Genomic DNA, 21,814 nt, shown 5'->3' on the forward strand with positions numbered 1-21,814 from the left:
TTGGTCTATCGTCCTTCAGGATGACTATTCGATTTGTTATACTTGAACCACGATAGTAAAAAGTTAACTGCCGCCAAAGAAATCCTTGTGTCACTTGGCAATGATGCCATGAAATGAAAAGACGAAGACTCTCTATACTATACTATACTCCCTTACTAATTCCAGTAGGTTCCCAGCTACGAGATATCAAATGCAAGTCTGGCTACTAGTCTGTGAGTCTCACACCTGCTATTGTTAATTGGTACAGCCGGTACATATTTTGTCTGCGTCTATCTGTCGCGTACATTGCATCCACTGAACTATTATGTTACTAATCTGTCCTTTATTTCCGTTGTATTTGTTGATAAACATCACGGACGTAGTTTTTATCGCTTGCGATAGACGTTACTGTTGTCTCAGTAAAATAGCTGCGTTGCGTACGGAAATAGCTGTTATTTTTAATCATGGCAACATATTCTACTCAGCTTGCCGTCTCCACCCATGTCGAGCATAAAAAGGTTTCTATGGGACAACAGACCCATCCCAAGGCTTTGTTTTAGGCGCCCGCTTGCTTTCAGGACAGAAGCATGTCCCCATGTGATTCGTCTTTGCCCCCTGTACAGCTGCCGATCTAATCTACGATAGCGGCGAGGATCGCTAATTTTACTGTCCAAAAGCAGTGACGCATCCAATGCAATAAGTGGCGTTTCCTTCCAGACTTATCTGGATATGGGTGTATGTTTGCATGGTGCTCTCCCTGCCTTGTTTTGGTGTGCTTTTAGTCCATCACGAGTGCAGTAGATTTCAATAAGTTGAATAGCTTACTACATGGAGGTGGAGTTGAGCCTTGTGAGTTCCATAAGCCATGTACATATTGTATCTACTACACCCGTTACTAGATTTAGATTAATATGTATTATTTGCTTCATGTTCGTCTATTGACACAAAGCTGGTTTACTTCAGTCAACGACGGAGTGACCGTCGTCAAGATTAAAATTTTTTTGGTTCTGCTCGTCAACTGAGCGTGGCCGGCTGCTTTTGTCGTTCACAGCTGCAGCCACCGCGGTATTGTATGTCCTGTCATAGAACAGCGCATGCTACACGTTGCATAGCGCCATCGTCGTCCCTGCGGGCGCGCGAAACCGAGAGGGCTACCCTACGCGTGGTGACTATCATGCATCAAAAACAACAAAGCTGGCTACACTGTCGGAGTCGGTTGATTTACCTCGACTAAAAAAGGGCCTATTTAGATAGACAAGAAGCCTATCGCATCTGGCACCATTACAGACTCCCACCAGTTCTAACTGCTCAACTATTCAAAGCAGACGGGGAAGACAACAGGAGCTCTTTACTTTGCCGTCTTAAATCACACTTTGAGTGTTTTCGCACACTGTATCCTCGATACTGTATAGATAGGTCTTTGGAAAATGTGCACTATTCTACCGGTTGCCATTAAAACAAAAACCAAAGAAATCGTGGTCGGTCTTGTTGTTCAAAGACGTAACACAATATGTCAAAAATGCCGGCCAGTGCGTCAGCGACGGCTACCGCCTGTTACATTGGGTGGCTACATACGTCACCTACTTATTCTATTCTCGTACTCAGAAAACAGGCAAACTCGAGTGTTGCCCTTAACTTATACCAACGACTAGAGTTAGTTATCGGCGAGTTAATCTCTTTGTCTCTTCGAACTACTACTTTGTTGTATCCAAATTTGTCATACCTTAATGTTGTTGATACCGACCAAAAGGGTGCCCCACTATTTTATTACCAGAAGTAGTAGTCCCTCCCATAACCTCTACCTGAAATATTACGGCAATGGCACTGCCAAATTTCGCGAGAATTTTTTGCGCTTCAGTTTTAGTTACATGCCGTTATCCCCTTGACATACATAGGTAGGCGTTAGCGTACCGGTTAAATGATGCCGAATGGTAGAGACGACTCAGACGCCATAATTGTCATATACGCGGTGAGAAAAAAACAGAACATTCTTATATTAGTAACAAAGGAGATAATTTTTTTATCGTTACTTGCTGGCAAGCAGGAACTTCTACCGCTAGAAAGACTTTTATGGCCAAGACCTTACTTCTAGACGCCTTACCCCTTCTCTCTTACTTTGCTCCTAGCCTCCACTTTGTCGCTGCCCCTCGTTCCCCCGAGACCTTGAAGGTTTCTAAGCAAGACAAGGATCCAAGCCGACAGGCAGGCCGGCAAACGAGGCCGAAGCTCCAGGGCGGCAAGGAGCCGGGTAGGAGAAGGGTAAGAGCACCAGCAACAGCAGCAGAGGGGCAGCCGGAAAACTATTACTAGCACCAGGACGACTATTAGAAAATAGCGCAGAAAGGGTAGAAAACGCGTGTGTGTACGTGTGTGTGAATGTGTGCCGAGGGTGAGGGCATGCAACAAGTAGTCTGTCTGTCTGTCTGTCTGTATTGCGCTGCTCCGTCTGCTGTATTAAAACCACTGCCAGCAGCATCAGCAACAACAGCAATCGTCATTGTCAGGCCATCATCCAACAACTTTGGCAAGTTCCCTTCGCGCCCAAAAGTAAAACTCTTCTGCTCTATGGTGAAGGTCGTGCCGATGACGGCCGTTGTTCCATCATGGAAACTAGTCTTGGTAAATAATAAGTAGTCAATTCGGGCTGGCAATGTTCTCTTTATAAAGATACATAAATCCTCGATCGTTATAGTATAGCTATGATAATCCATGGAAGGGTGGTCGAGCTACTACCTATACAGCCTCCTAGTTGTTTGATCTGTCCGTTTGCCTTGCTATCCATCTATCTGTGGGATCATTTATTAGGCCGCAAAGCCAAACGGAGTTTAGCTTATTCAAAGCATAGCGTGCATGCCGTAGCGTGAAGCGGGCCCTTGATTCCCGGCCTGGACGTAACTAGACAGCCCGTTCGCTGCTTGGTGCGCAAGCAGGGCTTGCCATCCGCCATCGCCGCCGCTCGAGTTCGCCACTTCTTCCTCGTCTTCGTTCTCTCTAGTGGAGGGTTCGTGACATCAGTGCTGGGAGACGAGAGGCCGTCGGCGAGTTTGTGAATGAAGCCGTGACGTCGGTCCTACTACGGCCTCGCGATTGGTCGACAGTGCGAAGTGCGCGTTCATTGAGGATCTAAGGTGCGTGCCCAGCCTGGCACGGCCTGCACTCCACCAGAAGCCGGGGAGTCGTCGACGGCGAACTCTCGGAACGAGAGGGCCTTTTACTTCAACTTACCTTACATTTCTTGCCTTTCCAAGTGCAGTCATAGCTAATTTGTCGATGACGAAGGCGACGGCGACGAGTTGCAACGAGTAATACTACGCAAGATAAAAGCAATCTAGTTAGCGTACGCATTGGATGTACAGTTATAGCGAACCACTGTTACTACAGCTACCTCTACCGAAGGACGTACGAGAAAGGTGCGCTCTGATTCTGTCCCGTTGTTGATCGTCATATTGTATTATTTCGATCACGTCGTTTCGGATAATCGCTATGTGTTGAAGCCGGACCATGTAACCGTAGACTGGGGTAGTGAACGTACAGTTTTCTGAATGTGGGCTAAGTCAACCCACATTGTTGTTGTTTTCGCTGCTCATCGTCGCCCGCTCCGTCGGCCGACCTGTAGCTACCCCGCCTTCATATCGCTCCCCTGGACATTTGTCAAACCCTACTTGATCTTTTGTCGTTGACATTTCATCAACCTGTGCCATGTCAACGCGTCTAACAGTTGATGTGGACCTGAACAGCGAAAGAGTGTTCTTTGAATATTCCTGACTGTGGTAATTCGCACAGTATAGCACGCCGTACGCCATCACATCATTACCTGAGTGGCCTACCATCTGATTAGTCGCTTCGTTTTAATCGACAATAACGGTGTTCGTCGTACGGCAGTTGATGTGAAGATCGTAGTCAAGATGATCATGGACGTTGTAGATATGCTGCCTATTGGCTTTCACAAACATGCCCTGGCTGCGACGGTCACCAGTGCGAAGCCGGGAAGACACGAGCTAGTGTGCGCATTCTCCCTGAGTTTTGATAGCATCCGTCCACCCCCTGCGACCGCGTCGGCGCACGCCCCTGCTGCTCCGATGGGCGCCACGCCATCTGAAGGTAAGGACGATGTCCCGTTGAACACGCCGGCCGCCACCTCGAGTGAGGCTGCCACGTTTTTCGCATCGGAAACCGTCATTCCTGATCCGGTACCAATTACAGGTGAGCTTTAAGCCGAGCTTTTTGCTACTACTACTCAACTAATGCTAAATAGTTTGTATCCCTTTCACATAGATACGTATTCTTGTTTATCAATCCGCTCACTTACTCATTAGTCGAACTATAGCGAGTATATAGCTAAACATTGGAGTACAGAAGGCCGTTGACATGAAGTTTTTACTGAACTTTGCCTTACATATTCGTTGTCGCTAATAACAGTTTGTGTTTTGTGACTGATAAAGCTATCCAGAGGAATAAAACACCAGCTCGAATATGAATGAACCAAATGTGAATCTTGTGTTCTAATAGTGAAAACTTCCAAACCCTCAGGTTGAATTGTTACGAGCACATATTTATAGTTATCGCCGTCCACGATTCAACTAACCAGCTCCAAATTCCCTTGACACGTCTATTTATTCGCTTTAGAAGTTCTTCGAATATCCTCTCGGTTTTACAATGGACGCTTGCGGTGAAATAATCTAAGGTTCGTATGGACGAAAACGAGATTGTCGAAGGGGAGGTACCGATTCTATGGTAAACATTGAAATCTAAGCCGGAGTAAGACCATTCTGCCGGGCCCGATCACCAACATTTCTAGAGAACTCTTCGCTAAGTTATCTTTTGTCAGCCTGACTGCGAATCGCCAATCCCCTCTAATAGTAGCATCAGCGGTAATAGTACGTATTGGCAACTCCTTCATCGCCTTAAGAATGTATTTTCTCCGATTGGCGTTTGCGAGAGAGTAAGCATGTGTGTTCCTTGTGTCCTCTCGATGAGACAACTAACGGCCACCCTGTTTCTTTCGGCGACGCTGCTGCTGTTATAATCGTCGTTAATGTCTCTGCCATGGATCGAACAGTCGAATAGTCCATCTAGTAGGAAGTAGTTGTGCTGGTGGTTGTCATTGTATCAAGAGCGTAAACGTGATGCCGATCTCTGTCGCGGATGCCGTGCGGTTCAGCTCATTTGCCCATGTCGTCCATTGGGACCTCCTCAGATCACTTCCAGATGTCCAACCAGGCGATCTCCACAGCTCTCGGATCAGGCTCCGGCAGACGCCGCGTGTAGTTAGCCGATATGCGAGCCAGAACGGTATCAAGAAGAACACTGGACTGCCAGGAAGCTCGATCGTTCTTTTCCATACCATCCTGCGAAACTGATGGACGGCAAGTGAGATCCTGCCAGCGGCTGAATTTCATCGCTATGGCGTCTGGAACCGGTACCGTTGCGATAGCTCTAGGAAGCAATGATACGACCAGTATGAACTACATTCTAGATGCTGACATACCGTTATGACACACGGCAATACGGCAAAATATAATAGCAGTTCATGCCTGTTTGGTACTAATACAGTAGGAACGTCATCATCGTAGTAGTAATCATATAGTCGTATATGTATTTGCTACGAGGCTTCTAGCGACTCGGCCCGATAGCCAGCTAACGAAGCACTAAAAATACCCTGAAATCCTCCTTCTTTCGACTGTTATCGTTTCAATAACACGTCGCTTCCAGTCGAAGCCCCTCGATCACTCGCAAAAACAGACGTTGGCTCACTTAGCACCGTCCCAGACAGAGTAATCGCCCTGCCGCCTTCCACCCACCTACTTATCCACCTGCCCCCCATTGACTCAATATTACCGCAAAACCGGTCACCACTCAGTCCCTTTGTCTGTCTGCCTCCGCCTGTATATCCATGTTATGCAGCAGGTGCATAACGGTACAATATAGCTGGGTGGACGTCGTTCGGGGCGTAGCTGTGGAGAGCTATTGTTCGTTAGACGGACAGTCGACGATTTCCTAGAAAAATCCGAACCTCTACGGAGCCACTTGTTGCACCTGCTCGTTGCCCTTCCGTGTCTCCTACAGGACGACTGCAGCGCCACCAGAACATCACAGCACGGCCGAGTACGACAGCTAAGGTCCAAGCAGACTAAAGAGACGACGAGAATAGAGCCCGCTGAAGCCTATCGTCCCGTACCGTTCTCTAGCATAGTAGCTAACTCCAAGGCGACCTATACACATATAGACCCACATAGTCAGGGTCGACCAGCCTAGTGGCGACAATTTCGTCCTTCGTGTCGTCTGCCAGGCCGTTCATAGACACAAACACACGGTGCGGTACCGCTTGCCTTGGCCCCGCGCGTCTTGAGTCATTGAGTAGTAGTAGAAGTTAAAGTTTACGTAAATATAGTAGGTTCAAATCGACAAGAAAAGAGAAGGCCGATAGGGCTGGTTGACACCTCTGCCTTGTCGTGGTCCAACTATCATATACATCGATCGCTTTATAACATGTACCACGTCATCGTAGCCTATTTTAGGTGTTATATTTGCATCTCGACTTTTTTGAATTTATATAGTGGCGAGTAGAAGAAGTATGATAAGAGAGCTTGTTTTTGGGGAATTGAAGATAGGCAACACGGGCTCAACAGCCATGCCGCACTGTGCGTAGCCACGGGGGTGTGCTTTAGCATAATACGCGTCTACGTCTATTAAGGAAAGGATGTGTTAACTTATTCTCCTAGTCAAAGGGCCTATGAGGCAGAGACAGAACTGATGCTACTACTACAGCTATTGTAGTAATAATAGTTGTAGTTGTCGTAGTCTTGTAGAAGTTGTAGAGAAAACCCGAACCAAAAAGCGAGAGAAGGGCTTAGCGAGAGTAGGCGAGCGCTCGATTGATGCTGATGACAATGATGATTATTAAAGCGTTGACGTTGTTGGTGGTGGCGATAACATGGCCTTGTGCTAGAACCTTGTTCATGTTGGGACGACTGCAACATCGCAACGCTGGCTCACGGGTTTTCACCTCGCACACTGTGTGCCGGTAAGGAATCTATATATCTAGCTGGTTAGACTCGTTGGCAGGCTGGCTGCGATTCTTCCTGGACAAAAGCTTTCCGAGCCCGCATCTCAAGCACGCGCGTGCGTTCGGGACATCACACGTGGCACTGTACGTTATGGAAGAAACGAGTCCTCGCTAAGTCGCTTCTGCTCGACTCAGACCGAGGACAAACGACTGGTGATAAATACTATATAGCAGCAGCAGCAGCAAAATACGGCAAACAACGGTAAGCCAAGCTAGTGCAGATTAGGCTAGATTAAGCTAACCAATATAACCACTGGCGTTCGCGTACCCTCCCCACTGCGCCTGCGTCGTTGGCGCTCCGATCGGCCCCCTTATATTCGAATAGCGCGGGCTAAGATGGGTCCTTCAATTCGTGGAAATGGGAAGATGCCGTGGCCGCTGCCGCTGCAGTTGTCGTCGACGTCGTTTCAGCGGCTGATTTGCTAGTACTCTTTCTAGCAGGCATGAATGAATGTCAACTAGAGTGGTAGTGCCCTTTAAGATTCTTACTATTAATATGTTCCTTTTTTCTCTCAAATGTGCTTCCCTTTCCCCCGACTGTGGCGAATCCCTTGCTTTCTGGCTCTTTGCGCCACAGTTTTGGTTCTGTTGTTTTTCATAGCGTGTTTTCATAAATTTGCAATTAGATAGTAGACAGGTGCGTCCATGCCAGAGCTATGACAATTTCATGCTTAGCATGTGAGCGAATCTTTCTGTATCTGTAATCTGGCCACTTTTATGTACGTATATATATACACACGCTTATATGCAAGCGTGTATATATATACGTATATAAACATATATATATATATATATATATTATAAAGCATGCATATGAGTTCAGAACGTTATTGAGTGCAAACCGGCCCTGCTCTCCATTGCATTTGAATATGTGCGTTACCAGCGCTACCTACTCTTTAGCTACTAACGAAGAGCAGCTAGGAACTATGAGCGATGACGGCATCGTTTAGGGAATGTTCTCCTTGGAAAACAGATAGGTACATTAGGTGTATGGCTATGTTGACGTCGACAAGATCATTGCCAGCAGTGACAGCCAGAACGATAACAGCAACTACAGATATAACAACTTCAGTAGCGGAGATGGCACCGGTCGAAGGCAAGGGTACGCCACCGACTCTAGTTCGGTAAGTGACCCTGCACACCCGCCTACTTTACCGGTTGTCTGTCCGTCCGTTTGTTCCAGATGGACAGCCGCCGAAAGGCATCGGGATAGATTCCGTTGGCCGTATCTAGAGGTGGGCGTGAAAGAAATAAGGGTCCATTTAACATTGTAGCGGAATCGCTGCCGTCGTGTGAATTGGCGATTATAAGAGCAGGCTTGTGGTGATTGGCGAGCGACGGATCCCATTGAAGCTTAGTCATATTATAGCACCGTCATCGACATCTACAATAATTGTTGCTCCTCGGAAGAATTAAAGATGTGCGTTTTCTTGAATTGCCTAGTGTATACTGTTTTAACCTTGCTTAAGGCACTCTGAAATAACAGTATCGAAGAAAGAAGAAACAGCTGCAAGTTTCAGTTCTGTATAATGCAAACTGTATGCGCGATACTATTCGAACCTTGTACCTATTACATAGCCAAACCGTCCCTGTGTTCTCCGAGGCAAGTTGAACTAATATTCTCAAATATAAACGGGGGGCATTACTTCTTGACATGGCCTGTAAAGAAGGGTCAAACCTTTTTTTAGCTAGAATTTTTCGCATCAAATAGGTTACATTTCTGTCGATTCACTCAGCCTCGTTGAGCCTGGTGAGTACCGCTTCCATGATCTTGCTCCTTAGGTGATTTACAATGCCCTTCTGTAGGTCTGCCTTTGCCTCGCGTTCTTCGGATTTCTGAGAGAGCGCTCTTTGATCGAAGTGTCTGCCCTGTTAAATTCGTTCGAGAGACGCTTTTTTTTCTTTGTCGTTGACCGCACCAAAAAACTTTTCCGCTATCGGCTACACTTCTTCCCGTCGTATAGCACAAAGGCATCGCTAGTTCAACAAGGCAGAATGTAGCATCCCTACTCCACCGACGGCATTGTAGTCCTGCAAAGCAATCCCGTTATCGTTGCATAGGATCGTAAACTGGTCCCGCGTTCTCACCTGCAATGGGTCGGGGCGGCAATACAGAGAAACAGCCGAAGATCGTAAAGCTCGGTGGAGCGCTTTCCACATGCTCGAATCACATTGTGACGAACGAGGACGTCGACGGTGTCAATCCTCAGTACGACGATACTCAAGTTTTTTCGATATTTATTAATGCTTTTGGTTAGTAGATAGCTAGAGAGCTGTCATGACCGTTTTGAACCGGCTGCATAGGACGTCCACAAAATTTCAAGCAGACAGGGAACGAAGCGATCGTTATAACAGTACTGCCGTTAATAACGTCGGCACCGTGAAGGTCAACTCGACGAAGCAAAGCGTCCAAGTCATCTTTTGCCGCAAATCCAAAGGATGTCAATTTACATTGTTACTAGGAAAGCTTGGCTGACGTGTATGTGCATGTGCGTCAAGCCGAACAAATATATGGTAGATAGAAGTCACTGTATGGGACCGAGCAGAGTAACGGCCGTTGAGAGTGTAAACAGATAGAGGTAAACAGCAGCAATAGCAGTGAGGCAGTTGCCTTCATCTACAGTGAAGGCTGGTTCTGCATAAAGCGCTGAATAAAAAAACTGGCAAAATTGATTCCGCTTCTCTTCCTGACCGCTCATTCACACGTCACTTACTGCTGGCTGTCTTTGTATCATCTCATTACGCCTGCGTATCTTCCGCAACCATAATTGGGGGGTATGTTCATTTTGTGTGAGACTGTATCGTCATCCTTTTGACACTTTGATAGTTTATCTTTTGCTATCAATGCGCTTAATAATGCGTTGTACATATATTTTGAGATGCAAAGGGCTTAGTCCCATGCTGCTAGCTTCGAATGTTCCAAACGAAGACCACAGCAGCAGCAACAACAATATGCATGGGTTTATTACTGCCGAGAACATAGCTTCTATGGCCGCTGTTTAATGGCGTGCGACACGAGTGGGTTGTTCATTTACCCGTTTGTTGTTGTTCTAAGGATCGAATGGCAATTAAGCCTCATGCCGTTAATTGAATCGCCTCTGTGTTTCCTAGACAAAGGGCAAATGAAAAGACGAAGAAGAAAGTCGTCGGACCATTTATCAATCTGTACCTACCTACCTACCTACCTACCTACCTACCTACCTACTATTTACGTTCGTTTATCTGTGCCTCCTTGTCTGCCTAGCCATGAGCTAGTCGCCTACCTGTGTATAATATGTTAGCATGAGCCCTCGTGTATTTGCGCTTATAATAGACAGACATATATGTATGTGCATAAAGAACTAGCACTTTTGTAGCTATTGCCCGATGTGCAACTGCCAAAGGGCTATCTGCGTCAATGGGCCCTACGCACGGAAGCCGATAGGAAAGCGGCACAATAACGGATTGCCTACTGTTGTTTAGATCTCTAGATGTGTGACCCTGTCTTAACGTGTCTACGTCGGCGTCATACCCGCTATTCGTTGAATCGTCTCAACCAGTCAACGAGTGTCTAGGCTGCATATAGACCGAAGGGCGCTGCTGTTTGTACGCGGGTTGTGGAACACCGCAGCCTGACGTCGTATGTGCACGCGTATATACGGCAACGAGTTCTATCCTAATTCGAATCGTTGATTTGGTCGGTGCGTAAGTAAGCGGAATCAGTAAATTAACGTGTGAAACAATGAAACAATCTTAGCCACGATCGTACTATATGGGAAGGTTTAGGCAGAAAAATGCATGACAGGTACAGCGGTGCTGGAAACCTGCGAAACAATGTGGTTTAGTACGAGCTGCATAGGTATAGCCTTTCTTGTTAAGTTCTTCGTTTCACTGCGCACCCTGCTTCTGAAATAACACCTAACATCACTATCTACAATCAATGTCATCTGTCGCCTAATTTCTGTCATTTAAGGAAATGGAAGCGCCGCTATGCTATTTAATAATATGGGATCTCTGAGAAGTGGCTTTCGATCATCAATTGTGGCTAGAAATACTGACTAATTAACAAGTTCCATTATTCAAGAGCAATTTTATTACTATTCAGTGAGCATAAAGTAACAGCGATGTTAGTAGTGGCAGGCAGCAATGGCAGTGATGGTGCTCGCTCAATCATTGTCCATACAATGAGCAAAAATCAGCTAAAGAGTGGTAAATACTGGGCTGGCCGGCTTAGAGGCGGCCAGACTCGTAAGGACCATTCGCTGCAGTAATAGCACATCAACCAAAAAGAAACCAGCATTAGCGTATATGGCACCTCACTGGGCAACTGATAATATGGACTCAATTTCACAGTACCCGTTGCAGTCGTAGTCAACAGTAGCACTGTTATTGACGAACCGTAAGCAGTAGACATTTTCCACCGCCCCCTATCACCGCTGCAGTGTTGGTTTGGCCGCGTCCTAGCAGCGTACCTTGACCGCCGGCATTAGCTAGTAATACGGTTGTCTACCGGGCTTGTGATACAGACCAAAGGCAATCAGTCACTCGGCTGTAGCCAAGTATTAGGCTCGCGTGTCCTGCGCCCCGTCGGGTCGCTTGTCCCTGTGTTGACCCAATATATATCCTCGATGAACTCTGTCGTTGCCGCTGCTGCGGTTGGCAAGGCAAGACGTATCGTTGAAATTTTTTTTACCTGGCTTCTTTGCTTGGACGCAGCCGCCGCTGCCGTTACCGCTGCGATAACCGCAAGGATAGTAAATAGCGCTTCAATATGGCACCAGCATCTTTCTTCGGCCCAGTAGCGATTATCGTCATCGTCGTCCATAGCTGCCAATTAGACTGCTACACAGGTACTATGCCATAGCTAGCGAACTAAGCCAATATTACCACTGCAGCTGCATCGGTAGACACTGTAATGTAAACGTTTACCCAGCACGTTTTTCTCATTGCGCTACGAGAACGAGTAAGAAAATTTAGAAAATTAGTTTTATACATTTTAGTTAACTTCGCGTTCCATAGTTGTTGTTCTTCTGATCGATTTCGCTTTACGTCCTCATTATTTTCCGTCGGGAAAGCTTGAACTGATTCTGATCGGTCGACTTCATCGACGAGCTTCACTTCATTCATCACCTCTCCTTGTTACGCTACCAATCTCTCAGGATTCGATCCAAAGGTAGCGCACAAATTTACTTGAAAATTATCTTATACACGCGTGTCATTTATGCTGAGTGTTCAAGATAAAATTGAAGAAAGCACGATGTCTAGCTATAAGCTACAACCAAATGGAAATGTAAATTCATGTAAAATGTTCTGAAAGCCATGTGTACACACTTCAGTTTACAAATATAAATGTAAGTGCTATTCGTTTCAATGGCGGTATCAGATCAAAGCCAAAATCGGTTATGAGTAATTTTTAAGATTGCTTTTTTTAATTTAATTTAATTAATTTACAATTAGCAATAGCATAGGTACGTTCAGGTCCCGTAATGTAGTGATCGGACATGACATATTCACTAAAAAAGCGGACTTAAACTTTGAATTGACAGAATGCCAAAAAGCCCAATTGATCTAAAAAAGCGAAGATATTTTTTGAGGAGCAACTATCAGTATTTGTTACTGGCAGTTAACGATAACAACGAAGATCGTCGATTTTAAGTTTGGATAAGATATTTCAACTTGAGAACAAATTTGTCGTTGCTCATTAGCTGAGAATATATATATATATATATATATATATATATATATATATATATATATAGAGAGAGAGAGAGAGAGGGGGGGGGAGGGAGCGGCATGGTGTGCTAAGTTCTCGTTCTTTATGGCTACTGCTTGTTTGTAGCCGCGAAGAATGCTCTGCCTAACATAAGTATCACCGCCAACAACTGGCAGCTGCCAAAGTAGTTGCAATGCCAAAAAGAGGATCATTATCATCATCAGGCTTGTCGTCGTCATCGCCATAATCAGTATCAGCAATAGTAGCATCGCCGTCACCAATGGCGGTCACTATCACTTACCAAGCCGTGTGAGCACATAAGCGCACTGCAACTATAATACAATGGCAGGCCAAGCGGCAGTCATTTGCTTGCGGCTTGCCCGCCAGGGCAGTTTCAACTTTGCTCTGACTCCTCTAGATGTATGTTCAATAACAAGGGGTCTAGAATGTGCCACCGGCCGACGGCAGGCTTCCGGCTGACTGTTGAAGCTGACGTCGCGCTGCCACTCGCAGTTTTTGGCTCAGTACTTACTAGTTTCTTACAGCGCTTGTAGTGTCTATGTATCAACAGCAAAGTTTGTAGATCGAAGAGGAAAGATGGCACAGAGCCAGGGAAGTCAGGCAAACGACAAGACAACGAACTGACCCGACCCCTAGCGAGCGAGCAAACGAACGAACGAAAGAACGATAAAAAATAACCAAGAAAAATCATTTGAAGCCCAACACTGAGCTATCGCACACAACTACCGCAGGAGTTGCTAGTAGGCAGCAGTAAGTAATTGTCGGGGGGTCGAAAGCAGATTGCAAGCAATTGCTTTTCGGTCGGGGCGCTAACGGTGTTGATGACTCAAACAAACTATACGAGATCTACGCGAGAAATGACCTATTTCTTCTAATTATTCCTCCTCTTCTGGATAATTTCAAACTCTTTCCGTATGCAGCTTGCTTGTTTAGGACAGGGAACAACAGATGTTAAACTATTGACTCGGAGATTGGTACTCTTTCCCTTCATCTTTCCGTTTATTTTTAGTATTAAGCATTTGTATGTAAATTTTAGCTATCATTTTTACGAAATGACTGGATTGGTCACACAGAATGAAGGCCATATCAGCGAGAAAATTTAACGTCCAGCTCAACTGTGGATAATAAATTTTTCCGATTAAAGCATTTATAGGCAGATTGAGATGTGCTATACAACTCTGCATGACAACAGACGATTTCATTTTTCCTCAGTGCCAGCCACTTATCGACAACAACAACACACGCACACACAGATATAGACACACACACACAACCCCCCAGAAACACACACTCCCACACACACACACACACAGAGACACAACACATAACAGACTGTTTTTTCTCGTAGCGCAGGCAAGATGGGATGGAAGCAGATAAAGAGTCTGCATTGTACTATAAGTATTGTACCATATAACTACTACCGTATTTATTACCGGCTTTAGTGGACGCTTGTAATGTGGAAAGTACTAGTCAGGTAGAAATCATTCACTGATCGTCGCTGTTGTTACAGCCATCGGTATTGGCTTTGCCTTGTTCTCTTTATCTGATGTCGAAATCAACGCTGATTCGACGAGAAGCGACATCTGGACTGTCTGATAGGGATGACGCTCTCGCAAGTTCTGTTGGTACTATCTTCGCCGCTGGTGAAGGCAATTGCAGATGAGCACAAAAGAAACAGCAACAGCAGTGCTGCTACTACTACTTTCCCTATTACAATCACCGCAGCTGGGAGTACAAGCACGGCTCTCTATCAGAATCTCTGCTTGACGAGTGTTAAAAGGAGGGGCGAGTTTGGCAAACGACCTTGTCGATGGGTAGACGCTGGCAGCCGCACCCCGGAGACCGATCCCCAGCGAACCTGACCAATCAACCGAATAACCACAAACCAGCAGATGGACAAATTTACGTATAGTTAAAAACGGTTAGAAGACACACACACAAACACACACACACACGCTACTCTAACGAACAGGTCTCAGTGTCCATAGAAGTCTGTGTTTGCGTTTGTGACTGTAAATCGCCCAGTCACTTCTACCTCGACCGACTTCAGTATCGCGGCAAGGATCGATGCTACATTGCTAGCGGACAGCACGTATTTGTGCTCGACGCAATGCTAGATCTTGAGAAGGCAAACGAATAAACAACATGAGCCGCACTTGGCTTCATTTTAACAGTCAATATAACCAATGCATAGGAAATTCAGAGCTTGCCCTTCTCCAATTGTTAGTACTAATCCTATCATTGTGCTTATGTGTAGTGGACGCGGCAGTGTGTTGGTTGGGGGCGGCGTGAGAGTCAGCTGGAGGTTACCGCCAACCTTTTCTGATGTTACTAATAAACCTTACAACTTCTAGATTTACATGTGTATGGCTACGGTTCAATTCGGTAGATAACAGCCTGTCACTTTTGGAACGAGTATGAGCGACCTTTAGATGCAGACCTCAGCCCTGTCCAAGCCTGACCTTTTATCGAACAAAAGAGATCTTCTACTTAGTCTGGCTGCGGTTTTTTGTGCCATTGCGGCACGCGATACGCGACAACGTTGAGAAGATCTTTACAAGATGCCGCCACCGCCATCAGAATGCGTGCAAATAGCTACGAGACACTGTGGGTAGATCCATGGTTGTTTCTTCATTAAGGCTCTCACCATGAATGACTGGCTGGTCCCTTGTGATAGAAGTTTAATAGTACTTTATGATAAGCGTTTTCATAGATCGAGTAGAAAAGAACAGTCATACAAATAAGCATACACCTTGATAATAACAAATACGTATTAAAATATACTTAAATATACAACAGTTGAGAAAAAAAAGCTGTAGAAGTTTCACATAGTCGAGCAACTACACATATAGTGGGTAGGGCGAAGGTCAGAACGAGTAAGTAACAGGGACGTCGCATTTATCAGACCCCATTAATAGAATGACCCTCCCCTTATTCCGCTAGAAAGAAAAAGACAACAAATAAACCTAGGTTACTGCTGAAAGCGTTTTTATCAACTCTGGCTGCGAGGTTTTCTGCGGACTCGTTTTACTGTCGTCGAGCGTCGCGTTGCCCAGTCTGCTGCTGGCAGTTTTCACCAAGCGAAGATCTAAAAATGCGTTATATTCCATTAGTGATATAAAGTTTACATGAGGTAAGTATAGCGGAGCAAGAACCAAGGAGTAATAGAAATGATGCATTATATCATCTTGAGCGAAGTTGCGGCACGTTATTATCAGTAACGGTAATGGTGCAAATTTAATCCTGCTCTTCCTATATTTGATGCATATACAGATTATTTTCTTGTGCTCATACCTAAGCCTAAATATAGCCATTACATTATCGGCCAATGATCAATCACTGTTCGTGGTCGGAACATTTATATATATATATATATAGATAAATTTAATTGCTGCTACACAGGATCTTACTCATCTTTACAGTAAACACGTATACACATGGAGAAGACAGTCCTGTTATAGATCAGACCCTCAGACGGGTTAAGTATGACGATGAAGATCTTTATGATATTTTTGATAGCGCGACCGCACAGACGATAGTACTGATTTCTCGGCGGTGAGTCGTTTAACAAACTAGATCCTCCAGTTTACACACGCACACATACTCTGAGGCAATCTCAATGGTTTTCTTGCGTGTTTTGTGCTATACGCACTCGTCGCGTGTTTGTCTGTTTTATAACTATATGATTGGTCTCTTTTAGAATGGCCTTTTTGGTTTTCGTCGCTCGGTAACAGACGCAAGGCTGCCCTAGACCTGTAGATAAGCTGAACCTACAAACGGAGTGTTTTTGCTGCAACCGTCGTCGATAAACCTGCTACTTACGCATACCTGATACTCTTGCTATTTATCCTGATTTTTTACAGTTACGGGCGACGATGAGCGATGCCTGTCTGGACGACACATTTAGATTCGCTAACCTCAAACGTTAATCCGGAGAACTGGCCATATAGACAGCTAACCCGACTGATAGTCTCTTGTATGTATACACAGGTACGAAACCCTGAGACCTCTGTATATTAGGACTAGTTTCTTTCGCTTTGTTTGTAAGACTGAATCTGAATAAAAACGGATATTTCAACAAAGCTTTTCATGTCTGTCTGAAGTGTCGTCCCTGCCGTTCCGTTAATCAGCACAATCACCACATGTCCAGATTACAGGTCCAATTTGAGACCTAAACCGCTCGCTAATATTTCTTCGTCGATACTAGTACACGTAAGTTCATTAACGTGTTGCTACATAGAAAAACTTCGAGCGTGAGTAAGTTTTGAGCGAAGTGTTAAGGCCAAAAAATTGCGAGCTAAAGATAGCGCACAGAACGAGCCATGAGAATTAATTTCAACGATCGAACGGCTAATTGAAACGGTAAAAACAGCTATCAATTTTTGTATCAAAGCTCAAAAATCACTTCTCAGTCATCGTATTGAAGTTTTAAGCCTTTTAGATTTAGATCTTATTGCATGATTTAAGTTTTTGAATTACAAAACCCATCGATTTCGGGGAAACAATTTTGATTTTGTTAGGGTAGAAGAAACTACATAGCAGCTCTATTTCGTCTATTATTTAAACCACTTTCATTAAATTCCCACTTATCCATCGGTCAATATCGGGAACAAACAAGAAACATCACGAGCGAGCAGTTTTGTCGAAATAAAATTGATTAAATTTAATACAAATGAGTCTTTCTGTGTCGCGCTAACCGTTCGTTTTAAAGATTGTCATCACTAGGCGACGACTTAGGCACCGTATGAATCGAATGTAAGATGTCGCGATCATTCGGTTACCAGTATGGTCGGACGGCAACGATAACCGAACATGCACGTATATGTATGTTCGTGTATGTCTATGTGTCCATATTTTGTGGCTCATGTATCTGTCTGAAGTGTTGCGCACGATTACGTGGTGGGCGTGTTCGAAATCAAACAGTAAACCTGCTTCTGCTACCGCTGTATGGCCATTTAAGATCGAACTAGCACGGCGGCAAGCAAGCGCAGTTGGTGGAACTATTGCGAACGATTAAACATTGAAAATCGGCTGTGTCATAATGACGAAAAGAGACAACAGACATCCATATCAGAGACGGTTCACATATTCTTAGTCAAAAAGCCAAAGAAGACACACGAAGAGAAGAACTGAAGCAGATAGAAACGAGAACAGCGCCGTTACACGTAACAGCTATCAGAAGGTGTTTCTACGCGACTAAATAGCACGTTACCGCTGACGTACTTGTCGAGGTAGGCCTTGGTCGATATCGTGCACTTCCCGCGAACGCACTCTCAATAGTCGACATTAGACACTCTGTGACGTTGGCGGCACAATCTGCTAGTTAGTACCTTTATTGCTTCTGCTGGAGGGTTCGCGCGATCCAACTCAATATTAGCGTATGATAAAGTAGATGATGTAGTGGTTCTGAGCTTCGCGGATAATGTAAAGGGCGAAAGCTATGAAATCATTGCGCTATACACATCCTTGACAGTTTTGTTTGGTAAAACCAATTTAATTGTGATAAAATAAAGTCAGACTGAAGTTACTATGGCAGATTTGTCCAATTCGAACGATTCTTTTAACAAGTATCTTTAGACGGGCTCGAGATACTCGAGTTACCGCTACAACTACAGCTCGGATTTCAGTCTGGCATCATAATGGAAACCTTCACATCCATTCATGCTGCAGCTTCTTGTAAAAAAAATAAGTTAAAGGGCCATTTGTGTTTATTACCGCTGCCCCGCTTTACTTATACAAGTCCGTGGTATTGGTATTCAAATGGAGAACTCTGCCTGATCAGGTTCTGCCTGTGGGTTTGGCTACGATACCCTGGGGTTCTCAGGTATTGTATTGTCGGTGAAAGACTTGTACTTGTAGCAGGGAACACTTTGGCGAATTCGATTTGTGATGGCACTATCGAGTACGCGTTTTCCGGGTGACTTGTTGTAGTTCTCTTGCTAGTTCTTTTATTTATTACCGTGGTACGATGTGTTTACGAGCTTAGCGGAATGTAAGAGGGTCACTGTACGAGAAAGCTCTATGGCACTCGTAGTGTGTGGCCCCATTTTACGTTAACTAGACTTTGGAAATAGAGTAAAGAAAAATAACATATTCAGTAACTATACCCAGCGGAACCCATCAAATCGCCTTTAACTGCCTTTGAATATGATTAGGCCTATTGAAGGCCACAGACAAAGACTTCAGACTTATGGCCTTTGTTTTATATTCATTCTTTGGTCGGCATAGTAGAGAAGGATGGTAGAAAAATTTGCTAATTTTAAAATCCGCTCTTTCTCTCTCTCTCTCTCTCTATCTATCTATATATATATATATATATATATATATATACATACACATTTGTTTGATCTTTATTAATTTGTATCATATATACCGAGAATGTGCCCCCATGATTTGACGGGAACCACATGATCAAGTCAACAGAATGGTAAAATTGTTCGCTTTTATTGGAGATCAAAAATTGTCACGCTCATCACTGCTTACCGCAACCCAGCTTTCAATGCGGCAGAAAATAGGACATACAAATAAATTATGTATAGCTCTTACGTATTATTGTTCACCCCATACAGTAGGGCAAAGCGTTTAACCGAGAGGTGAACGGAAGGACGTACGAAAGGAACAAATCAACCCTTAAAAGGCTTACCCCCTATCCTATACGTGTAATAAAAGTGCATCGCGCCAGAACAATGCTAAGCGAAAGACGATGTTAACTGCTAGGATTCTTCGGGTTATTTTACTCGCCCTTTTCTAAATAAGCTGTTTTTAATGGGTGAACGTACTGCTGCTTTGTTTGGGTTAAATAGACCGACGATCACTTTTGGTTAGATCTGAAACAAGTTTTCCAGTAACTGTTAGTCTCTCCGATAACTTTCTATAGTACTCCGATAACTCGCGGCCGTAAAAATATAAACATCGAGAAAAGAATATCTGTGTTTGGTTTTTACTACGTTCCTGGTTAGTTTTGTTATCGTCTTTATCTAATGGTTTCTGTAAGCAGTAGGTGAGCGCGGACGATCCGCCTTCGCCTACTCATTGTTCCTGGCAATTAGTGACAAAGAAGGGCGTTGCGCCCCTGAGAAGACGCAAAGCGACTGCTCATCTATTGGCTAGAGTCAATTAGAGTGGCTAACAGAGCACCAACAAAAGTCAGAGAAATAACAGCGAACGCGCGTGTCAGCGATCAAAAAGTAAAAACACGCGCACGTGTGTATCTCGCACCAATCGAGTCAAATAAGATCCTTCGGGATTTGGTCCCGCTACCAATATTGGCTCGCGATGAATACAAAAAGATATAAATAAGCCATTCACTCGTCTGAAGCTTCAGCAGAGGCGCCAGCTGTAAGTCTGATAAAATATAGCAAACCTATTTGGATCCCGTACTCCTGTACGACCTTCTCTTCCATAGCGGCGCTATGGTATTGTAGAAAGCAAACGACAATTACTGGCCACACCGAATCGTTGTCAGGGAGAACGAGTGGGGAAAAAGGGAGTGAAGAGCTGATTGTATCCATTGCGCTTGGTCGACGCTGTGAAGATGCTGATGAAGATTATAATGATGACGTTGATGCGGCTACTGCTGTTACTATTACTGCCGCTGACGATAACGGCCGACATGGTGTTGATAATAACACTAAGTGGTCGAAGCACAGTGGTAATATGAAAGTGGCCACAGCGAATGTCCGGTAAAGTGTGAGCAGCACCAACGCCAGGCCATTGTGGTAAGGACCTACGAGCCCACCACGCCCTTCCAATCGGGTGGCATCAGAGGAGACTCATTCATTGGTTAGTTCAGTCAATGGTGCAATACCAACGGCTGCGGAATGATCCGTCAGTATTACCTAAGATACATAAAGAATGAAGGTATGTAGGTAGGCCAGGGAGTTACCATTGCCTAATTACGCGCATGTTGAAGCTGCTACATACGCTTGTAGTGGCATCGGCGCACCTACATGCAAAACTTTGTCCGATTTTTGGATTTCGGTTTCGTCGATTGGTAGACGCCTAACAATAAAAGCATTTCAGGCACGATATAGTAGTGCATTGCTTCATCGCGTTATCATTATTGGCACTATACGACCGTTGACGTGGGTAAGACGTACGACACATATGGTACAACGGACGCATTCAAGTGGTCTGACAACGCTAGCTGAATCTGCCGCTAGGCAAATCTGCAACAAAGTTTACATATCTGGTGAAATTTGCAGACTCACTCAATGGTAGCTGTTGCTACGGTCGCCAGTTCCAATCGGATAGAAAAGTCCGCTCTAATGGAGCTCTTGCTGGTGGCTTACGAATAAAGAAGTCATTATCTCACTGCGTCTAGAATTCGTTGCCATGACTGATTAGAAAACACCGTTCTCTATAGATACTCAGTCATGCACGCGCACGCTCTGTATATGCGCTTCTATGACTGAGTATTTGTATAATACGTACGTATGTAACTGAATACTTTAAGTACTTCAGCCTCGGGTTTCATAGAACTCTAACGTATTCAGCCTTCTATTCCAGTCGACTGTGGAATCGACAAATAGTAAGGGCTGCGGATTCATCCGTCGTATCCTTGTTGAAATATATTCACTGTACTACAAAGGTGTTACGATTAAGGCCAGGAACAACATACAAATAACTTTAGGCAAACGTACTTCATCTGCTGCTGTAATTTCACACTTAATACGATTAGGAAATTTTAGACTGCGGCCAGGGAAACACGCGATTACAAGAATAGACGTCTGAAAATTAGTTACATATGTGAAAGGAAGTTGCGAGCTCTCCAGTGCACTATCGTTTCTTATTAGAACTCAAATATCCTTATCGATTATCTTTCCCGATCTCTACGTTGAAGGTAAAGGGCCGAGAGACCTTTTGTAACATACTTCTATGTTTACTTTGTTATTATTACTATGTTATTACCTGATCAAACGCCGGCGGTTTATCCATCGAGAGGAGGAATGGTGCAAGGACAACGAGCTCGACGATTGAGGCTCGACAGGATATACTTACAGCGCAGAGTACCCGTGATATGGAATTGCAAAGTCCCTCGTGTTTGGCATGATATA

The 21,814-nt window shown here is 44.7% G+C and overlaps 1 protein-coding gene and 1 long non-coding RNA gene across 2 annotated transcripts; one reads left to right on the forward strand and one right to left on the reverse strand.

Moving 5' to 3' along the window:
* Positions 1 to 2,642: 2,642 nt before the first annotated feature.
* LOC111267175 (uncharacterized) lies at positions 2,643 to 17,401 on the forward strand. The gene is made up of 2 exons (XM_022845248.2): positions 2,643 to 4,182; positions 16,622 to 17,401. Exons 1-2 carry the CDS (start codon positions 3,885 to 3,887, stop codon positions 16,663 to 16,665), a joined length of 342 nt encoding a protein of 113 aa, XP_022700983.1. The 5' UTR covers positions 2,643 to 3,884; the 3' UTR covers positions 16,666 to 17,401.
* LOC111267183 (uncharacterized) lies at positions 14,126 to 17,527 on the reverse strand. The gene is made up of 3 exons (XR_002684462.2): positions 17,456 to 17,527; positions 15,725 to 15,846; positions 14,126 to 14,616 (listed from the first exon to the last, which is right to left on the reverse strand). It is a non-coding gene; the product is annotated as an uncharacterized LOC111267183 (long non-coding RNA).
* Between the last annotated feature and the right edge of the window lie 4,287 nt (positions 17,528 to 21,814).

The sequence above is a fragment of the Varroa jacobsoni genome, unplaced genomic scaffold (genome assembly GCF_002532875.2).
Source record: "Varroa jacobsoni isolate VJ856 unplaced genomic scaffold, vjacob_1.0 scaffold_122, whole genome shotgun sequence".
In the NCBI taxonomy this organism is placed as follows: Eukaryota; Metazoa; Arthropoda; class Arachnida; order Mesostigmata; family Varroidae; genus Varroa; species Varroa jacobsoni.

Coding starts and splice junctions, on each gene's coding strand:
- LOC111267175 (XM_022845248.2), top strand. CDS start 3,885: ATGATCATGGACGTTGTAGATATGCTGCCTATTGGCTTTCACAAACAT. Junction 4,183..16,621: donor TGATCCGGTACCAATTACAG/GTGAGCTTTAAG, acceptor GATTTTTTACAG/TTACGGGCGACGATGAGCGA.